Source organism: Ascaphus truei, chromosome 1 (genome assembly GCF_040206685.1).
Source record: "Ascaphus truei isolate aAscTru1 chromosome 1, aAscTru1.hap1, whole genome shotgun sequence".
Lineage (NCBI taxonomy): Eukaryota > Metazoa > Chordata > Amphibia > Anura > Ascaphidae > Ascaphus > Ascaphus truei.
In genome coordinates this window covers 441281524-441302956 of record NC_134483.1, presented here as the reverse complement: position 1 = coordinate 441302956, position 21433 = coordinate 441281524, and the positions used below count along the sequence as shown (strand labels likewise).

Below are 21433 nucleotides of genomic sequence, written 5' to 3'. Positions count from 1 at the left end.
ACAGTTGTGAATTAGAATGAAATCGATATTTTTTTGTATTGCTGGATATAAAGGTCTTTCACCTGATTATATGTAGCAAATGTTTTTGCTGGGTACATATGGAAAGACTATACTCTGCGCGGTGCGAACAAAAGGCCGTACTCCCATGAGGCTGGCCGTAGAGCGCGCGATGAAGCGCGGCGGCGCGGCCCGTTTTCAAGCAGACAAAAGATTTAGTTATGGTCGCGGGACGGCCGGGTCTTATCAGCGGTTCAGCCAATGACGGCGAACCAGCTTTGTGACCTCACTGCCACGCCTCTGCCACACCTCCCCGTCGCGCCTCTCCTTCCCCATCCCAAAGGCCACGGATCGCTCAAGCGACAGGTGCGCGCGCCTACTATATTCGTGGCCTAAGAAGAATAAACCCTGTGTGTAGTGGTCTTTTTAAAATATACTGGGAAGCTCCCCAGATTATATATGTACTTGTAATTGTCCTGCTTCTTTAATGGACAGTAAAACACCTATACCAATATATAATACTTACATCTGGTTTCTTTAATAATGGTGTCAGACACACATTTACCCTATTAAAGCAGCATTCACCCCATTTTTGGAATATTGTTGTGTTTGCTATCGGAACCAGGTGGTAAATAACAAACAATGAGATTGTGCTAAATAACACGATTTGTCTTACAGATAAAGTTACATGGGCACATTTTTTAAACCATAGTCTATGTAGGTGAACTTTGTAACTTCATACTGTACCTGCATCTCAAAGCTACTATAGGTTTGATTAATGTATATAGTGGGAGGTTTGAAAAGAAGGTGGAGGTTGAGTTTAGTTAGAACTTTTAAACATTGAAGTTCACAGGCATATGATTAAAGGGAGATAAATTATTAATTATCCTTCAATGACTCAAGCTTTCCAGTTTCAGTAAAGGTGAATAACCTAATAATAATAAAAAAATAATTGGTGTTTGTGCAAGGCGAAATCAAACTTAAGTTCTCTGGTAATTTTTCCAGTCGGGTAATACAAGGTGCCGGAGTTATTATCTGTGTTTTGGCAATTACAGTATTTGGTTTGTCCAGAAGCTCAGCAAATAATCTGTTGTGTGATAAAAATGTCTCATATTCTTGCACAAGAATGCTAGCTGGTTCTATAGTAAGATGTTGCAAGTCTGCTTATACCTGCTTTGTTTTGAATTCAGCTATTTGGGAACCACGAGGTAAAAGATATAGGCCCAGATGAACAAAAGCGTGCTAAGCTTGCTCATGCTTTTACACCCTTTCATTTGAATGGGAGTAAAGGTGAGCTAAAGCTTTGACCACTTTTGTGGATCTGGGCCATACTGTTTTAATCTGCTCATTGTCAAAGTAGACTAACATTGGATAAGGTAACTATAAAAGTGCACGCCCAAACTGTGGAATACTGAGATGGATTCATCACCAAGACTGCAACAGAGAATCGCTTTCAGGGATAGACAGACTGGAAAGAGACAACCCACCGCAACCTTACCATGTGATACACAAGCGCCACTATTCATCTTCCCAGGAGCAGTGACTTTAATAAAAATAAAAATTAAATCTACAGGTACATGTTTATTCTTTTCAAACACTTTCTCTAGGGATTTGGATAACATACATTTGCCTGGCTAGTGTTCATAAAGGGTGTTGGCTAGTGAAAGGTAAAACAATTTTTGTAGCCCTAGTTAGAAGCTTGTAATAAAATGTTTACATTTTTAGATTTAATGGTGTTTCTTTTCTGTAGGGAATTAACATTGTCGTCATTATGTTTACACCCTTTTTAAGTACTGTATAAAGTTATTACATTTTTGTCTTTGAAGATTGATGATTTTACGGCTCGTTAAGCATGACAATTTTCAGAGCAGAGGGAGCGGAGGCATCAGACATCACCTAAATGTATGGTTCCACCAACGTGGGAAGCAGGGGGTCTCTGGTCCTGAACCCTCCTTAACTTCAGCTCTGGGAACACCCAAATTCCTGAGAACCTTACCTCCGAAGGTGCCCCAGGTACCATCCCCTGCTGGTGAAACAAAATGGGGTTTTGGCACGGGGTACAATAGGAAGCCGCAGTGTTATCCGTCGCGGCTTCCTATTGGTCCGCGTGCCGTTTGGGATTTAAAAACCAGGAAGTAACAGAGGGCACCTACGGAGATATCTCAGGAAGCAGACCCTCTGCTTCCTTCCTATGCTAATAAAAAGGGGGGGCATTCTCCTTGGAACGCTCCTTTAAGTGAACAAGAATAAGAAGCAACGTCAACAAACTGTCCCATGGTAGAACCAACGTTTAAAGCTTTAGGGTGGTAAAAACTGCAATCACTGATGTTGGATCCGTCTTGAGAAATGTGTATCTTCATGTAGAGCTTGGAGGAGAGATTTTGAAATAGTTATTTGTTGACAGCAGTTCATTTTCTCTTCAGTTTATTCTCTCAGACATGAGCTAGAATCAATCCTCGTTTTTTTATGTCCGATTGCTAAGTGATAAGGCAGTATATATAACTAGCAGTGGACTGACTTTAGGCTTTAAACTCGCAATTGGCAGACATTGTGCTTGAAGCAGTAAATGTCTTATCCCTTATACCAACTTTGTTTCTTTACTCCGTCTCTTTCTATATACATTTGTAAGAAATCCTTCATTTTTTATTTTTTTTGCATATGTTTGTTATTTTTCCAATACGAAGTATAAATAAGAATAACAAAGCACTCCTTCCAACAGAGCTGATCCTCCTAACTGCTAGGAAGGCTATCATGATGAAATGGCTGGATCCAGAAGCCCCAAGTATGGAATTAATTAAATCCCTACTAATCAAGCTCATTACCATAGATAAAATTAATAAAGACCAGAGAGGAAATAATCCAGGGAATAAATTCCAAAATAAATGGGACCTAATCATAGCATCCTTCCCAAAAAAGGACCAGACTAAATTCCTTGAGAAACAAAAGGAAGAGGGACACCCCCCATAATAGATCCCCCCCCTCAAATAAAGAAATAAAACAATTTCATTAAAATCTACTAAAGACAAAGACTAAATTAAACCCAGTAAACATAATATGTAGATATGATCCAAACAATGTTAACGCCAATTGGCGTTTAGTTTAATAAGCGCTCCCATGTTTGAGGGAGTGGTTAGGGCTTCTAGGAGTCCGAGTTATAAAGGAAAAAGGAAAAAAAAAATTAGGTGACAAACTAAGATCCCAATGTATTGTTCTATAGCGGAAAATGGTATCAAGTATATGCTGTTTCTTTCTTTGTATTTTATTTATTTATTTATATATATATATATATATATATATATATATATATATATATATATAAACAGAAAAAGAGAGAGCGCACGCCCCATAGCATAAAACTGTGTTTTTAATATGAAAAAGGGAAGGGAAGGGGGGGGAAGAAACACACTCACAAGAGTAAAATGATAAAAAGGGGGGACTCTGATTACGATTACGTCACTACGACGCTGCGCACGAGGCCACATCCAGCGTGGGATTCACACGGCGGCCATTCTTAGTGGAGAGGCAAGTCCTTGGACTCCGGTGGACTGAATCCAGACGGCAAACGGCACCCCAGGAATCTGGTGAGCTGTGACTTCCACAGGCAGCCCTGAGGGAGCCCACAAAGACGGATATTCTGCAGCACAGAACCGGATGGTGGTGATATAATCACAAATTGCCTTTTTAACATTTTACTCTTGTGAGTGTGTTTCTTCCCACCCCCCTCTTCCCTTCTTCATATTAAAAACACAGTTTTATGCTAGGGGGCGTGCGCTCTCTCTCTTTTTCTGTTTGTAGATATCCCTGGATGTGGTTTATCCCATGTGAGAGCAGCCGGAGAACCCCTTTGTCAGCATCATTTACCTTTATTCATGGACTAACATCTAAAGGACTGGTTGGACTTTATTTTTCCTTTTTTGCACTTTTGCACATCTTTTATACTGAGTTTATTGTGTTTTACCATTTTGCAAATTGATATATATATGTATTTTTACTATTATTTTTATTGTTATTTTTATTTTTATTTCTATTTCTTGCACATTAATCACAAGAATTAACTTCATACACTTTAGTCACTTATTAGGTTATTAATACTTGCAGTTCTACTCTGCCGCTACAATTTTTGTTCTTATATATATATATATATATATATATATACAGTGGTTGACAAATCACCAAAAAATCTACTCGCCACACAAAAAAATCTACTCGCCACCTAGTACCAAACGTGTGCTGCTTGGGCCAATATTTAGTCGCCCGGGGGTTAAATCCACTCGCCCGGGGCGAGCAAATGTATAGGTTTGTCGAACACTGTGTATATATATATATATATATATATATATATATATATATATATATATATATATATATATATATATATATATATATATATATATATATACATGTAGAGGTATCAGTACCGTGTTAGCCGAGCTTCAATAATCAAAAAATAAATAGATGATACCGTTCTGTGGCTAACGAAATGCTTTTATTTGTGCGAGCTTTCGAGATACACTGATCTCTTCTTCCGGCGATGTTACAATGAATGAAGCAAGCAAAGGGTATACTAAAAAACGGTGTCTCTTGGAATGTTATCTGTGCTTGTCCTTCCCCCGGTGTGGATGGTTTTATGGCTAGAGGTGTCAAAGGGTAACTGAAAGCAAGTGAAGAAAGAGTGTGTATGTGTATCAGTGTGAATAAAAATGAATGGAGAGCCCACAGTATAAACAGTGCTATACACCTGAATAAAAAAAAGATATTAAAAAAATAAAATACAAAGTATACTTCCATGCACTAGGGTTGGTCAGTAACAGAAATCTTATCACAATAACTATATTAAGTAATTTATCGCAATATTGATCTTCATTGCAAGAAATATACAATAGAAAACAAAAGAATGGAAAGACATCACAAATTGTTCTAGGTCATTTATGGTGAAATATAATTCTTATAAATGCATTTTATTCTTCATAAATGAAATAAAACAAATAAAAGTTTGCCTCAATATAGTTTCATTTCACAAATGAATTATATTTTTAAATGATAGCAATTGTACAAAAAAGGTGTCATCAGTGTTTTATCACAGTCTCAACTGTGAAGGGGGAGATTTAAACGGGAGGAGGAGGAAGGATATCAGACGGGACAGTATTGAGAAGGGGGCAGGCATGAGTTATGGATTAACCCTTCCACTTCTCCTGCCCTTTTGGGAGTAATAGAGGTAGGAAGAGGTGCGGTGAGAAAGGGGTGCAGAGGTGAGAGGATGCAGTTAAGAAGGGGAGGGTAATAGGAGGTTATGAGGGGGGATTTAATAAGAGAAGGAAGGGGTTAATGATTATCGGGAGCCAAGATTACCAGGAGGGTTCTTTGAAGCTGCAACATGTGAACTTTCTGTCCCTAAGCATCCAGAAGTCCCCACTCCTGTCCTCCCTCACTAACCCCCTTCCAGCTGAGCGGCAGCACGCAGGATCAGGGCCGCCAGGGAGGGTGAGGGGTGACGTGAGAGGTTTTAATACATAGCCGTGTCAAGCAAGCACCCCTGTTGTTCCCAGTAGCAAGCAGGTATGAATACTGTGGTAATAAATAATGGTAAGTATTGTTACTGTCCCTTTTTATTACTGCAGTATTAAGAAGCTGTGGATTCCTCTCAATTCTTTGAGCGTTTTTATTCCTTCTGATTGCAGTATCCCAGTCTTGGCTAAAAAAGTGACACAATGTGCTTCTCTGCTTTTCACTGCCCAGGATTATTGTGTGTGGTTAACACTATATGACAGGACAGCGGGATGAATGAAGCGGGTTTGGGGATATGTGGAAGACATGCAGAAACGTTCATGGCCAAAGTCCAAACCCAAAGAAGTACAACTTGAGGTTGCGACCACAACTCTCTCCCAAGTCCTAATGCACAGCGAACAGCAGTACACCTTCTTATATATATATATATATATATATATATATATATATATATATAAAAGAAGGTGTACTGCTGTTCGCTGTGCATTAGGACAGATAAGAAGAGATCAGTGTATCTCGAAAGCTCGCACAAATAAAAGCATTTCGTTAGCCACAGAACGGTATCATCTATTTATTTTTTGATTATATATATATATATATATATATATATATATATATATATATATATATATATATATATATATATATATATGTAGCCCTTTTTGTGAATCCCAGATCTAAGGGAACTACTGGTGTACTGTATATACCTGTGGTTTCAGGAGCTCTGAGCCTCCGCCATGGGAGAGCCTGGGGTCACACCCTTAACTATCATGGTGCAGCGCCTCCACTTACCCAGGATCCCCATATTAGAGAATCTGCCCTGAGTAAGAAACATACAACGGTATTGTGCAACAGGCAACCTTTTACTATTGCAATATGTAACTAAAGCTTAGAGAATATACATGACACGTCTTAACCCTTATACTCTATATATCACATCATGGTAACACACACACAGTGGCTCAGCCACACCTTGTTAGGTATAATGTTCTGTACACAGGTGGCTCTGCCACTCTCCCTAGGAGTATGTCCTGTAACTAGTGTCTGTACAGCATAGTACGCTGGCACACTGGTGCCCCCAATTAGTTAGTGGGAGGCGGGATCAGCGCCTGATGACCGGTGTAGGTGCACTTGCTGATTAAAGATACCTTCCGGTCACTACGGTGACCACACCACTTCACACAGATACCCAGTGTTGCTCCAGCCTTTCGCCGACACTCCGTTATGCTGTGCGGTCTGTCCTCCAGACCAAGATGGCGTCCGCAACTCCGCAGCTGAACCGCACTAACGGGTGGGTCCCTAACTACTACGGGCGTCCCTACAAAAGCGGCACCCTACGATGACAGGGGTAATGCTCCTGGGGGCTGGGGAATGTCTCTCACCTAAGCGGAAGGGCCACTGACCCTCCGCTCGCGCACACGAGGTTCCGCCACCTTCCTCCTTCACCTCTCCACTCGTGTGTCCCACCGCCCACACGCATCCTGTCTCCTCCATCCAGAGTCTCGCACCCTATTGGTCCTCAGCCTCAGCTGACTCTCCCACAGTTCAGAGTTCAGAGTGCAACCCCCAAAGTCTCTCCAGATTGGTTGCCGTTTGCGCGCTTTCCTCGCGCATGCGCAGCCTGACTCTTACTCAGTGACCTTGCTGGCAAAAGAACAGTATGGCGCTTCCTATGTCAGTGACAGCGCGGAACCATCATATATATATATATACACATCCTTACATATATATATATATATATATATATATATATATATATATATATATATATATAATCAAAAAATAAATAGATGATACCGTTCAGTGGCTAACGAAATGCTTTTATTTGTGCGAGCTTTCGAGATACACTGATCTCTTCTTCCGGCGATGTTACAATGAATGAAGCAAAAGGTATACTTAAAAACAGTGTCTCTTGGAATGTTATCTGTGCTGTTCCTTCCCCCGTGTGGATGTGTTTTATGGCTAGAGGTGTCAAAAGGTTACTGAAAGCAAGTGAAGAAAGAGTGTGTATGTGTACCAGTGTGAATAAAAATGAGTGGAGAGCCCACAGTATATACAGTGCTTTACACAAGGTGTGTGTGGAGTGGGAGTGGATATAAATGGTGTGGGTGGGTGTGGAAATGTGAGAGTTTGTAGCACAACTAAGTGTGTGTGGATACTTAGTGGTCCCTATTGGTGTATAGGGATGGAAAAACAAGGAGTATTAGTATGTGTGAGAGACAGCTGTGTGTGCATATATATAGCACAGTATGTACAGAAATGGCCTTTAGCGCTCATGGGACGAGAGTTCACTACTGTCAGTAATGACTCATAAAATTTCGATCTCTGTTTAGGCCACTGCTAAGTGTCCCGAACAGTTGCATAAATTTGTATTCATGCAACCGTCTCTCTTTCGGGGTTTTAAGATTACCTTTGAGTATGGCAACCCTCAGATCATTCATCTTATGGCCAGGGTCAGAGAAATGTTCGCCAACAGGACTGTCTCTTGTACCGCGTGTGATGCTGTGGCGATGCAGGTTCATTCTCTTGTTTAGCCCCTGCCCTGTCTCACCTATGTAGTAGCAGCCCCCTGGGCATTTCATGCACATGATGAGGTACACGACATTGCTGGAAGAACAGGTGAACCTTCCTCTGATTTTGTATTCCCGATTCCTGTGTGGTATTTGTATTGTGTCCGCTGTGTAGAGCATTGCGCAGGTTTTGCATCTTGGGTCCTGGCATGGTTTTGTCCCGCATTCAGTTGTACTGCTGAATACTTTACTCCTCACCATAATATTCTTGAGATTATGGGGTTGTCTGTATGATAATAAGGGTGCTTCAGGGAAGACCTGTTGCAGTCTTGTATCTTCCTGGAGGATGGGTTGTAGTTTCCTGGCGATCTTGCGTAGGGCTCTTAGGTGTGGGTTATATGTGACCACCAAAGGTACCCTGTCGCTTGTCTCCTTCTGTTTGTATTCAAGGAGATCACTTCTTGGTATTCTGGTGGCTTTGTGAATTTGCTGGTCTACAATTCTGTGGTTATATCCACGGTTTCTAAAATCTGATCTCAAGGCTTTAATCCGCTGGTCTCTGTCTGCTGTGTCGGAGCATATCCGGTTGTAGCGTATGGCTTGACTGTAGATGGTTGCATGTTTTGTGTGTGTCGGGTGGAAGCTGTTGTCCCTCAAATAGCTGGCTCTGTCTGTAGGTTTGCGGTATACAGAAGTCTGTAGTTGGTTGTTCTTTATAGTAATGGTGGTGTCTAGGAAATGTACTTCATCCGGGGAATGGGTGAGTTTGAGGTTGATGGTCGGGTGGAACGTATTGAATTTGTCATAGAACTGTAGGAGGTCCTGTTCGCCAGAGGTCCAAATCAGGAGGATGTCATCGATGTAGCGAAGGTATGTAAGGGGTTTCAAGTGCTTTATTCATTGTAATTGTTTAGAGTTTCTACTTTTTGTTCCTCCAAAGGTTTTTGTGTTAAAGGAATTGCACCTTAAAATAAGGCCATATTAACAAGATTATTCACAATATTATTAACCCCTTTCTCTCAGAAGACAAAATACCAATTCTCACATGTTGACCCACATTTCCGTAAGCACAGCAGGAATATTGACTACGTTTTTGCTGTATTTAACCCGTAACAATTTAAATGTTGTGAAAACTATTTGTCACAAAACCAGTGACCTACTTATATTGCAGTAAGTGGTCTCTTAGAAATGGTTAATCTAATTTAAGTTGCTGTTCTAGATGATATTTTCACGCGATGATTGTAGTTCATTTTTAATTTTCTGTTTTAGCTTGTTCCTTCTGTTTTAAATAACAAATCTAGATATTTTTCTCTAGTTATCTTAAGAAATGCATCATACTGTATGCATCCTATATTGGAACATGAAATCACCCAACTTGTTACTTACTATGAAAAAGTGATTGGTGTTGGTAAGATACACAGAGTTAGGCCTGGGAGTTTGTCCGGGCTGAGGTGCGCTGGCGGGGGCGGGCCAGTGACGTCACGGAGCTGGTTCGCCCTCATTGGGCGAACCGCTCACGTGACCGGCCCTGCGCTCCGGCAAGCAGGAAAATCTCAAACCTCCGTCAGACACACGCTTCCCCAAGCGTGCGGACGCGTGCGCGAGCCCCTGCTAAAGCCGCTCTCATTGCGGCTGCAGGGGCTCAGTGCCGAGCAGCAGCACGGTTCAGTTATGCGCTGACCATGTCCGAGGCCTAAAACTTCTGTACGAGCAGGCTGATAGTTATAGCACAATCTAACCTTCTTGTGTTTTTAAACAGAAATAAATAACATCCAAAGCATTGGAAGCTCTTTGTTTAGAAGAGCGACAGCATAGAGCAGTTCAAGCTGCCGTTTAAAAATATATATTTTTTAATATATATATATATTTTTCCCATTCAATATGTGCATCAATACAATCTGCACACTGACGTGATTAGCTAAGTTGCAGATCGATCCGTTCTCCTGTAATCGATCGCTTGCTCCGGGTTATTTCATTCAGTTCTTGCACAGCATTGTGGGCAATGTAGTCCTGGAATATGATTGACTCGGCAGTTACTGGATTCAATTGGTGCATTGCTAGAGAGAGGGCGGGGCTTAAGAGCCAGAGCCTAACAGAAGGGGAAGGGGCTGTCACTTTGGAAATGCTTCCTACAGTAGAAACATTAAAAATGTATTTAAAACCTTTTTTTTTTTAATGCTACAAGTATTTTCTCAGTACAGAACTGATTTATTTAAAAAAAAAACACACATGTAGGATATTGCTTGAAAGGCTGCTTTAATAGTTTACCCTGCTAGCCTTTTTTTTTATTAGATTGTAAAAGAAAGCTTATTAAAAAGCGAGCTTGCACCTGGCTAAACAAGTCTCTTCCCCAGGATCCTCCCTTTGCCTAGACAAATAGTGAGGTGGAGATTCGATTTGAAGCGCTGATGTGTTGTTTGCCATTCGTCAGTGGCAGGTTTTGCAGGATTGAAGTGCAATACTGTACTGCCCATCAGCGCTTTCAGACTGTTTTGGTTATTAGAAACATTTGCAATGTTGCAATGTGGTGGCTCTTAATAATGAAAATAGCGCAAATAGGAATGACATGCAGAAATGCAGAAATGCAGTTTTAAGTACAGGTGTGGTTAAAAAAAACTGGACTTGTATTAGAAAATATGTAAAATAAATGTATGAAGTTTTGTACTAAATAGTAGGCTCGTCAGAAATGTGAGAAATGGAAACTAGAAAGAGATCTGAACTTTTTGAGCAATATGTCAGGGTTTTTGGACAAGCTGGGACAAGTTGGTATGCTTTCAAGGTAAAGAAATGTTAAGAATGCAGGGTGGAAATGTACATTGAAATGTCTTTCTGCAGGATCCATATTTTCAGTTTGTGGATGGATATCCTTCCCATCTGTTTAGGGAATGTGTTTGACACGGTGTGCTTTTTATACAGTTTAATACTTTTTTTCAGAGGATATATTCAGTGGGGCGACTGAGATGTGTAAACAAGAACTCGTTAAAAACAGTTTTCACCAAGTGTATCAGTACTACAGCTTAACCCCCTTATAACGCTGCGCTTGGGGTCCAAAGAATCACATCGCGCTATAAGCGGATCGCGTTAGAAATAATGTACAATAAAGTAACTAAGATACCAATAATCAAGTTGTAAAGTATTCATAAATACAAAAATTGGGAGCCACGCTGGCATCACGTTATAAGCGGATTCGTGTTGTAACGATCACGTTATAACGGGGTTGAGCTGTATTAAGTTTGCAAAAGAGCCACCAATTTGTGACATTTCCAGATTGACCAACATGGAATAATTAAGGTGTCATACTGTGTCTGAGGAATCAGATTTAAAACTGTTGACCAAGTTTATGGGGAATAGTAAACCCTTAAGGTTTTGCTGTTTTTTTTAATTTTATTTTTTGTTTACTTTTTTTTTTTTTTTCCTGGAAGATGTCACTGAATAAGAATGTCCTATGGTTACCATATTTACTGTAGGAATCTGTACAACTGTTTTGCCACCTGGGGGTGGTGAGACCAGTGTTTTGATATTTAGTGGTTGCTCATTTAAGTGCCCTGGAGCAAATTGAGCACCAACACATGGAAACAACCATCCAAGTCAGTGGGAGTTTCTGTGCACTAGTGAAAGATTGCCACTACTGCATTTTTGAAGCAGCAATCCTGCTTTCCTTTTTTTATTTATTTTTTAATAGTTATTGGTTTGGAACAGTGGGTCTCCGGAACTGAACTATTCATCTTCGCTGCAGTGACCCCCTGCTTCCAGAGATACTTACCTCCGTAAGGGGTACCGAAATGGCGGATTTAAAGCACCCGATTCACGTAGGCCAATGGGAAGCCTTGACATAATCCCTTGCGGCTTGCTATTGGACTGCATAAACCAGGGCATTTAACCCTGCGGAGATGCTACCGACAGACACTGTCCTCAGCACCGCAGACTTTTGCCTTTAAGTCTGCGGTGCTGGCGACATTAAATCTGGCTATTTGAAGATGACTTCCATTTAGGACTGAACCTCCCCACTCTGAGCAATATGAAGTTGTCAAATTTATGTACATTCGTAATGTGTAAGAGGAAGAATTTTAATTGTTTAATGCTTAGTGGAGATTGGTTTTAACCAGTTTACCAGTATAAGTTTTCTAGCAGCTAGTATTATTATTCCAACAAAACATGTCAAATTATGAGTACGAGTCTTCCTACCCTCGATATCCAAATGACGATGCTTAATAATCAAAAGCTAGTTTAAGGTGCAAAAGGTCATTCAGATATCTTAAGGTTTTGTCCAGTAACATGTTTAGGGGATCTCATCTGAGTGACGCCTTTTTACCAAAATCTGACACATAGAAGTATTTTTTAATTTATACTTGGGAGCTGTTTGATTTCCTCTGGCTACTGTATGTTGTGTATTACTGCTCTGAAAGGCTATGTACATTGTATTGTATTGTATGTCTTTATTTATATAGCGCCATAAATATATATAGCGCTTCACAGTAGTGATACATATCATATAAATAACAAATAATATAAATAACAGATCATGGGAATAAGTGCTTCAGACATAAAAGTAACATTAAGGAAGAGGCGTCCTTGCTCCGAGGAGCTTACAATCTAATTGGTAGGTAGGGAGAACGTACAGAGACAGTAGGAGGGAGTTCTGGTAAGTGTGTCTGCAGGGGGCCAAGCTTTATGTATCATGTGTCCATGATTATCCAGTGCTATTCATATGCTTCTTTAAGCAGATGTGTCTTAAGGTGGGTCTTAAAGGTGGATAGAGAGGGTGCTAGTAGGGTATTGAGGGGAAGGGCATTCCAGAGGTGTGGGGCAGAAAGTGAGAAAGGTTTTAGGCGGGAGAGAGCTTTACATAAATGATGCTATATAAATAAAGATATACAGTACATACATACATTCTCCCTTGTGCGTGATGTCATTGTGTGATCAGCAAATACTTGTACAGCCAGTCCCACCTCCCCTTATCTTTATTGGTTCTCCGATAAGGTTAAAGAATAACCCCCTTTAAGCGTGCGCTTATGATTGTCACTGTAAACAGTTTTCACACTGGGATTGTGGAAGTCAAATGTTTGACCGTTTAATCTGCTATATCAATTGACTAAAGTGGTGCAGGAGCTACTGTATGTAAACCTTCAGATGCTCCTGAAAGAAACACGGCATTTGTTTGTGAAAGACTTTATGTAACTGAGATAGAAAAGTAGTGGACTTGGGTTGTTTTCTTTTTAAGGGGTTTTGTTCCTGATTTCCTTAAAATGTGTGTCATGAGATGAGATAATACTGTGTAATTCCAGCTCTTTTCAGAAAACCCCTCTTCTGTCTTGGTTTCTGAATGAGTCTTTAGCATTGCTTTGAAGATACAGATATAAACTGACTGCATGAGGAGTTGCTTCCTCTGAAAGTAGACAGAAGAGCCTTTCAAATTGTCACTGCATTGTTTTGTGGTGTTACTCTCATTATACAATGACTCCACCCACTGTTCTTCTTATTGTGAAGAGCTGGTACAGCATTCGTAGCCGACACAGACAAGCACAGAGAGGTAACAGAGCCATATCCACAGTCATCTCATTGGAGTCAGGTCTCAGCTTTGAATTTAGTTTGAGTGACAGTTCCTCAAAAACAAAAATACAACATGAAAATAAGCATTTAAGGACTTAGAAAGTTACATCGACATTTCCAAGTAGAGTACGGGGCAGCAGCTTAATGGTTAAAGATAGCTGCAGTAATGCTATTGTGTTTATTTGTATCTGTAAAGAATATTTATTCTGCGACTTTTAAACCGATGAATTTAAGACTAAAAAAACTAATTTTTTCTTTCTTAGGCTACACTTATAGTGCTGGTGACGCGACGTCACCTGAAAACAAAAGCATTGCCGCCGCCGTCGCAAGCGCGGCACGATGGCGGTGAACAAAATTTTGAAAGAGGCTGTCGCCACATGTGACAGCCTCTGAACCAATCAATGGCCAGGTCGCCAGCGATGTCGCCGAAAGTTAAATTAACTTTTGCGAGTGGCGACGGGTGACGTCATCCGTCGCGTCGCCGTCACAGGCACTATTAGCGCGGCCTAATACATTTGAATAGAGTTGCAATAAAGTGAAAGTACTCGGTTGTGTATTCTATTTTCTGAGTATCTACAATGTGCCTTTGTGTAATTTAAGTGATGAATCGCTTTACAAATTTAGTCACAGAAGCTTAGCTAAATAAGCTTAGTAAAGTTCCTGAGGCTTTCCTTAAATAATACCTAATTGAACAGCAATTAAAATGACTGTCATTATTTTTAGGAGGTTTATTTGAAATGTTTTAATATGAGTAGTTTTCCCAAAAAAACTGAGCAACGCGATCATGATGATGTAAAAAAGTAACTAAAAAAGATTGAGAGAACTGTACTGTAGCTTGAATTGTCTAGAAACACCTGACTTGAACAAATGGATTTGAACAAAACTGTGAATGTGTTTCTTTCTTATAGGAACTAAATCAAAAGACTACTTGAAATGGAACATAAAAGCAATGACAGCTTTGTCCCTACCATTACTGAATTAGAAGGATTTCTCACTGAACACGACTCAAATGTTGTGTGGCTACTAGTTGGTAAGTTCAAATCTCTTGAGTACAGTTGTTTTAAAACTATAAAGCTGCAATCCTGCTTTCTTTTGTATTTTTTTGTATTGTTTTTAATATAGTTATATTGTAGGTGGGAAGCAGTTTGTCCACGGAGCGAAACTGTGCTAATTTCAGCTCCAGGGATCCCCTCCTTCCCGAAATACTTACTTTCGTAGTGGGTGTTGTTGGTAGCTTCGTCTGGACAGTATGGGGCTTTCGAAATGGCGGATTTAAAGCTCTCGCGTCACGTGGGCCAATAGAAAGCCCTGACGTCATCCCTAGCAGCTTCCTATTGGCCCACGTGATATGGGCCTTTAACCCTGCTGAGCTGCTACTGGCACCCTCTACCTGTAAGTATCTCGGGAAGCAGGGGGTCCCCAGAGCTGACATTAATGGGGTTCAACTTTGATGACTCCCTGCTCCCACCTATTAAAACCCCCACATTTCTCAGCTTTAACACGCAAAAAACAGCAGTTTTATAATGCCTGGAATTAAGAGCAGAACATTAGTGAATCTTTTTTTAATTCAATAAAACTTGCTTGGTAGCTTGAGGGTTAAGCTGCTGGTTATTTGGAAAGATCATTCTTGGTCTTCACCTGGGTTTCTTAGAAAAAAATAGTTTGCTCAAGGTTTAGGCACCAAAGAAGATGCAATAATGCCATAGTCTTGTCTCTTCTCAGTGCAATACTTTTAATGCTGTGTATCAGCTTTGATGGTGTGGGGGAACCTGGATATTATTGTAGTTCATAGCCTGTTCTTTTATGGATTGATCTCTACAGCTTCCTTATGATGGTGTAGGGCAGGGGTGCACAAAGTTTCCCTCATGCACCTTCCTGTCTTCTCTCTCCTCCGGCTCGCCCCCCCCCCCCCCTCTGCACGGCTCTGGCGTCAAATGACGTTGCGGGGTCATGTGACGTCACGTGACCTCATTTGATGCCAGTTGCCATGGAGACATGTCGCTGGAACTCAACTCAAGTTAAAAGTTAGGCGGCGCTCATGTTGGCGGCATCGAGACCGCGCACGTCCGAGACTCTTCTATGCTTGTCTATTGAAGGTAGCATAGTACTGGCGGCGATGTATCGCGCTGACACTGCTGCAGTTTGGTGAGACAAGTAATTTTGTCTTTTCAGGCTGTAGTTGCTTGATGTCAGCGTCATGTGTGCTGGTTCAGCCAATGAGAGTGAACCAGCTTCGTGACGCACACCCCACACCCCCGCATCGCCTCCCCAATCTCCTGCAGCCAAGTGCACATATCCCTGGGGCCGTAAGAGTGCAGGTACTATAAGCTTAGCCTTACAGAGGCCTCGCGGGCTCCCGGCATTTATTTTAATCACCTTCGGGGAAGCGCGGGCCTCTGTAACAGTGTGCCCTCCCAGAAAATCTCACGCCCCCTACTTTGTGCACCCCTGGACTAGGGTACAAGCATCCACACATCCTCAGCATCTTTATTCAGTTGTCAAGTAGGTAACTTTGGTGCTATATGTCTTAATGACAACTATTACCAGTTTAACAAAGCATATTAAGTGGTCAAGCACAGATTGAGGCGTCTGAAAGGATGAAGCAGCTGTCTTTGTGTTTCCACTGATTCTCCACCTTCCTGTACCCAGATTTGGCAATATAAGCTGTGTTAATGCAGCAGGCGAAAGTCCTGGGGAATCCACGTAATAAAGTGGTTTGGAAGCTTGAAGTGACACCGCACTGGGTTCTCATTGGATGTCACTACCCAGTATCCTTGTTTGCATTTTAAACACTCTTTGATGTGGCAATGGTTTGAAGGACATACAGAACACCTACAAGCTCAAATTGAACCCCCATTGAAAATGGTTTGAAGGAAGCAGGTTTGTGGACCTGTGCAAGACATTCAGACACACTTATATATTCAATCCTTGCTGTCAAACGTAACCGTTGCTGTATTCTGTGCTGTTGTGTTGTGCGAGAGTAGCCTGCAAGTTGTTTGCACAGTCTTTTTAAATCATTGAAGGATTGAAGCAGGGGGGTCTACGGAGCTGAACCCCATTACTTTCACCTCCAGGGATCCCCCGCTTCTGCAGATACCTCAGTAGGGAGTACTGGTAGCCCCTCTGGCTTGTCTAGCAAGGATCACGTAATGGCCAATTTTCAAAGCTCCTGGGCCCTATGGTCCAATAGGAAGCCGTGACGTCACCTGGTGTGGCTTCCTATTAGCCTGCGTGACGCGGAAGCTTTAAACTCGCAGGAGATACTGGCACACCCTTCGAAAGTCTGTGTCTTTGGATTCAGGGGGTCCCCGGAGCTCGGATTAATGGCGTTCTTCTACGGAGGCCCTCTGCTTCAATTCTATGTAACAATAATAAGAAAATAGAAAACAGAATGCGTTGCTCCTTTATAGCAAGAAGATACAAATATAAAGGTCAACATAATGACGACATGGCTGTACCATTACTTACAAGATGTCATAACATTTCTACAACTTTTTATTTTTTTGTGGTAACCAAATATTTTGGAGGGGTTTTGCAGTCATTACCTAATCCTTTTCTCTAGAAGACTGTTTAACCTTGTATCTACGTGCAAGTTATCAATCTCCTTTCCTAGCAAATCCCCTTTTCTTTATTTTTTGTGTAAAATAGTTATGATGCTTTGATTAGCTAAACGATCAAAAGTAGAGGATTCTGTTTCTCCTACAAGAATTGCGTATAAGGAATTGATTCACAAGACACAAATAATATATATATTTTTGTAATTGTATGTTTTGTAAGAAGATCTAATATAGTAAAAGATATAGGAATATTTCTACCTCGGATTTGCTTATAAGCAGCAGCCCCACTTTTAGATTTTTTTTTTCCCTATTTCTTTTAATGCATCAGTTCCCCCGACCTCGTTTCCAGAGAGAGATGTGTTTTGTTGTCTCCTCTCCTGATGTCATGGCAGCTTTCTATGGGCCACCAGAGCGAGCCTGACACGGCATCCATATTTTGTACAACAGGCAAGAACAGTGGCCAAAACTTGTTATATCTCATGAGGTCAGGGACAGCGGGTCAGCTCCAGGGGAATATAATATGAAACAAACACCTCCGCCCTCCCGCCCCCATAAAAAAAACGCGCTTCGAGGCACAGTTTGCACACTGCGATTGCTTCAAAGTTAAAGGTTTGCAGGCCCCCGCCATAAAAACTGGCAATTGATTGTCAATGCTTCACGCAGAAAATGGAAGGGAGAAATATGAAAGTTGTAAGAAGGATGAAGTAACAGTTGATGCAAATGCAGCAGCAAGCTGTGCTCGACACGAAGCAAAGAGCCGGGCATGAACAGGCGCCAGAGGGACAATATTGTGATGAGAAGGGGATTGAGGAGAGCAGAATTATCACGTTTTATTTCTGTGCCTAATTATTTGAAGCCTCAATTTCCGGAAATCAATATTGGTTCTCTAATTCACGCTTATTGATTTGGTTTTCTGTAAGCCGTGCATAATTTTTAGATTTGTATTTGTTTCTCCAATTATCCATCTCTGTAAATGTCATCCTAATGCCCTGCGTGGAGGTTTTATTTGCACACTGTACACACAACGTGATGATTTTTCATACTAGTATACACATTGCAACGCAATGTTTCATTGCCCTTTGGGTATTTAACGGAGAATTGTTCGTACCAGTGGGTCAGATCAATTAAATTTAAGCTTCTGCATTTACAGTCTGTAAATTTGGACTGTAATTGCAAAGCTGTCATTTTATGTTACATACATAGTTCATCTGTTGCCTGCTTGAGCTCTTTTAGATCAGTCATTTTTATTTTGGCTGCAAATACTGAGTACAGGGAATGGTTTTATGAAGTCATACAAATTTATAATTACATTTATTTTTATAAGCAGTGCAATTCTAGTTAAACAAGTATTGGGTGCTTACATCATGCAACTTCAGGACTTAATCCCTAGCAGCATATCCTTGGTGCTTTGACCTGCATAGCAGTCTCCGCAGAGGAGAAAGTAACAGTGCTATTGTTGCTGCTAATACCGTTATGCTATTAAAAAGGAGTAAGCTGAAGCACAAGGAGACGTTTGGTTGTGTAATATCACGCAGTGTTATTGAGGCAGAAAAATGTGTATATATTTCTAGACTTGGGTCCATAAGTGCATAAAAAGAGATATAGTTCCAAACTATTAATTCCAGTGTATTATTTTGTCTTTATTATTTCAATGTCCTATACTAGTCAAGAATGTTTAGATTACATGAGAACCTCATCAAAGGTAGTTCCTCAATCATGAGAACGTATCACACTGTACCAAAATTTCTCTATGTAATCTGTCTTCTGAGAACAATTCCATCACCCTTGAAATATATATGTAACATATTTATTATTAAATCTGAGCACCCATTTTGTTCCTGGTAACTTCACCAGTAAGTATCTCATGGACTTAGGGTCCCCGGTGCTGAATATCATACTGTTCAGCTCCAGAGTGTTAACCCTGGTTCCAACCAAATTATAAATAGAAACACCGAGGGAGATTTCTGCTTCAAATAAACTATTGCCTTTCTATTTGTCTTTGCAGCCACCATTTTGTCCTGCGGATGGATTATATATCTCACTTATTATAATTCGCGAAACGTTGGGCTCATTTTAACGTTGGTACTTAACAGATTGTTCAAACATGGATACATACACATTGGTGAGTATTCCTGGTGGGAAAATTCTGCCTTGCACTGTTTTTTTCCTTCCAATTCTGCTAATAGAGCTTGTTCAAGGTGTGTGTCATCTGCTGTTTCTCCACATCTGCATTCATTTGTGTTCCTGACAAAACAAGTCTGTGGGTCACTTGCCTCCCTAATTCTAACATGTTTTGTGCTGTGCGTTGTCCATAACCTTTATGCATTTGCGGTCGTGGAAAAAAGACTTTGCTTGGCTACAAATGTAGGTTACATGGCTTTCACGCACTCTTATTTTAAAGAGCATTTTTTTAAATGGCATTTCTTCATTATTTCATTTTTTAATCTGATTGCAATACACTGAAGCAGTCTCATGCCTTAAAGAGGCGCTGTGTTTTTATTTTTTAACACATTTTGAAGCCCCTCGGGAAAAAAGTTAAGCTAGTGCATTGTGGGATGATGCTGGCTATTTCTTCTCACAGCTCATTCTCTTTATAGAGAGGTTTACAGTGTGGTGCTCTGCTAACCCCTGGACAGCTTTGTAAGAAATACAACTCTGTATTTCACATTCTTTTTGGGGAAGTGTGACAGGGAAACGCAAACACAAATAAATATATAAACATTGTATTAATATAAACAAATCAAACTGTGGTTACAATACAGTATGTATAGCAATAAGATCGCAAATTACATTACGGTACAATGTTACAATTTACTTCAGTTATAAAATGTTACATATTACAGATTGTATAATAATAATAGCATGTTCTTGTATAGCGCTGCTTGTTTTACGCAGCGCTTTACAGAGACATTTTGCAGGCACAGGTCTCTGCCCAGTGGAGCTTACAATCTATGTTTTTGGTGCCTAAGGCACAGGGAGATAAAGTGAATTGCCCAAGGTCACGTAGAGGTGGTAGAGGTGGTAGAGGTGGTAGAGGTGGTAGAGGTGGTAGAGGTGGTAGAGGTGGTAGAGGTGGTAGAGGTGGTAGAGGTGTAAGAGATGGTAGAGATGGTAGAGATGGTAGAGATGGTAGAGGTGGTAGAGATGGTAGAGATGGTAGAGATAGATTCAGGTCAGCCTCATGTTGTTGTTTATTGGAACCTCCTGTTCTGCTGAAAAAAGCTAACCTAACCAACTCACAGGTCTCTGGGCTTTTAATACCAGTGTGGGGGTCTTGCCCTCTCAATTATTGATTAGGAGATCTCAAATCAATCTCTCTGAAACAGTTTCTCGCGTACAGTAACTGAGGGAGAGGTCTCATTGAATTGTTAATCAAAACTTTGGAACATTGTTTGTTTCTTGCATACAGTTAATAAAGGGAGAGGTCTCATTGAGGTGTTAATCAAATCTTTGTCTGAGTTTCACCTGGTATCCTAGCATCTGCTCAGACAAAGGCATGTAAGATACAGACATATAAATAGATATATTCAATCACATACTGTACATATATATTTTCTAGGTCAGACAGTTTGCAATATAAAATCACAGTTTATGATGAAATTACAAACGTCAATTCTTACAGCTTGCAACACAAAATACTTTAGTTGGGATATACCAAGCCTTTCAGAAATCGCTGAAGGCTGAGCTCTCCTGCAGTATGTGCATCTTATAGCACCATAAAAGCCTAATTTGTAGATACAAATCTAGTATTTCTGAAATATGTTATATAAATACATCAATAACCAGAGCAGTTTAGTACTGTAAGTTTGGTTGTCCTCCAAACCGTTATTAGCAACGTGTAGTGCTCAGCGGAATAGAAGAGTTGGAGAATCTCTGGTTTATGACTTAATTGTTACGATCCATTCGTCATTTGCAATTCATTTCTAAATATAAGGCTTTTGCCCTTTGATTAATTGTGATTTTATTTTGTGCAAAGTTTATAAACGATTTTAGGAATTGGAAGCAAGATCACCACCAGTGAATAACAGATTAAGTAAAGAGGTTCATTTTCATAATTGATTTCACTTAAGATTCTTAGCTCTTCGGGGCATTGTCTCACCTTTTGCCTTATGTTGTCATTTACCTGTTGCGCTTATCCCCATTGTTTTTACTTGCATATTGTAACTTTGGGGCTATTTAAATAAAATGGTACGTACATGCATAACTAGTTTAGAGTTTCTCTAGGAAATGATCACAATCGCCAAGTCAGCTTTCCAGTGCATGGCTAGTTTGCAGAGGTTTATCCTTTTGTTTCTATTCAATGCAGGTTCCCAT

At 40.5% G+C, this 21433-nt stretch overlaps 1 protein-coding gene across 14 annotated transcripts in view; it reads left to right on the top strand.

Moving 5' to 3' along the window:
* The window catches only part of BLTP1 (bridge-like lipid transfer protein family member 1), a 214038-nt gene that overhangs the window by 11194 nt on the left and 181411 nt on the right, over positions 1-21433 (top strand). For all 14 annotated transcript variants that reach the window (XM_075615910.1, XM_075615968.1, XM_075615957.1 and 11 more), the window contains exons 2-3: positions 14471-14592; positions 19125-19241. In XM_075615910.1, coding sequence (XP_075472025.1) covers positions 14496-14592; positions 19125-19241 — 214 coding nt within the window. In that variant the 5' untranslated portion in view covers positions 14471-14495. The remainder of the gene's footprint in view (positions 1-14470; positions 14593-19124; positions 19242-21433) is intronic.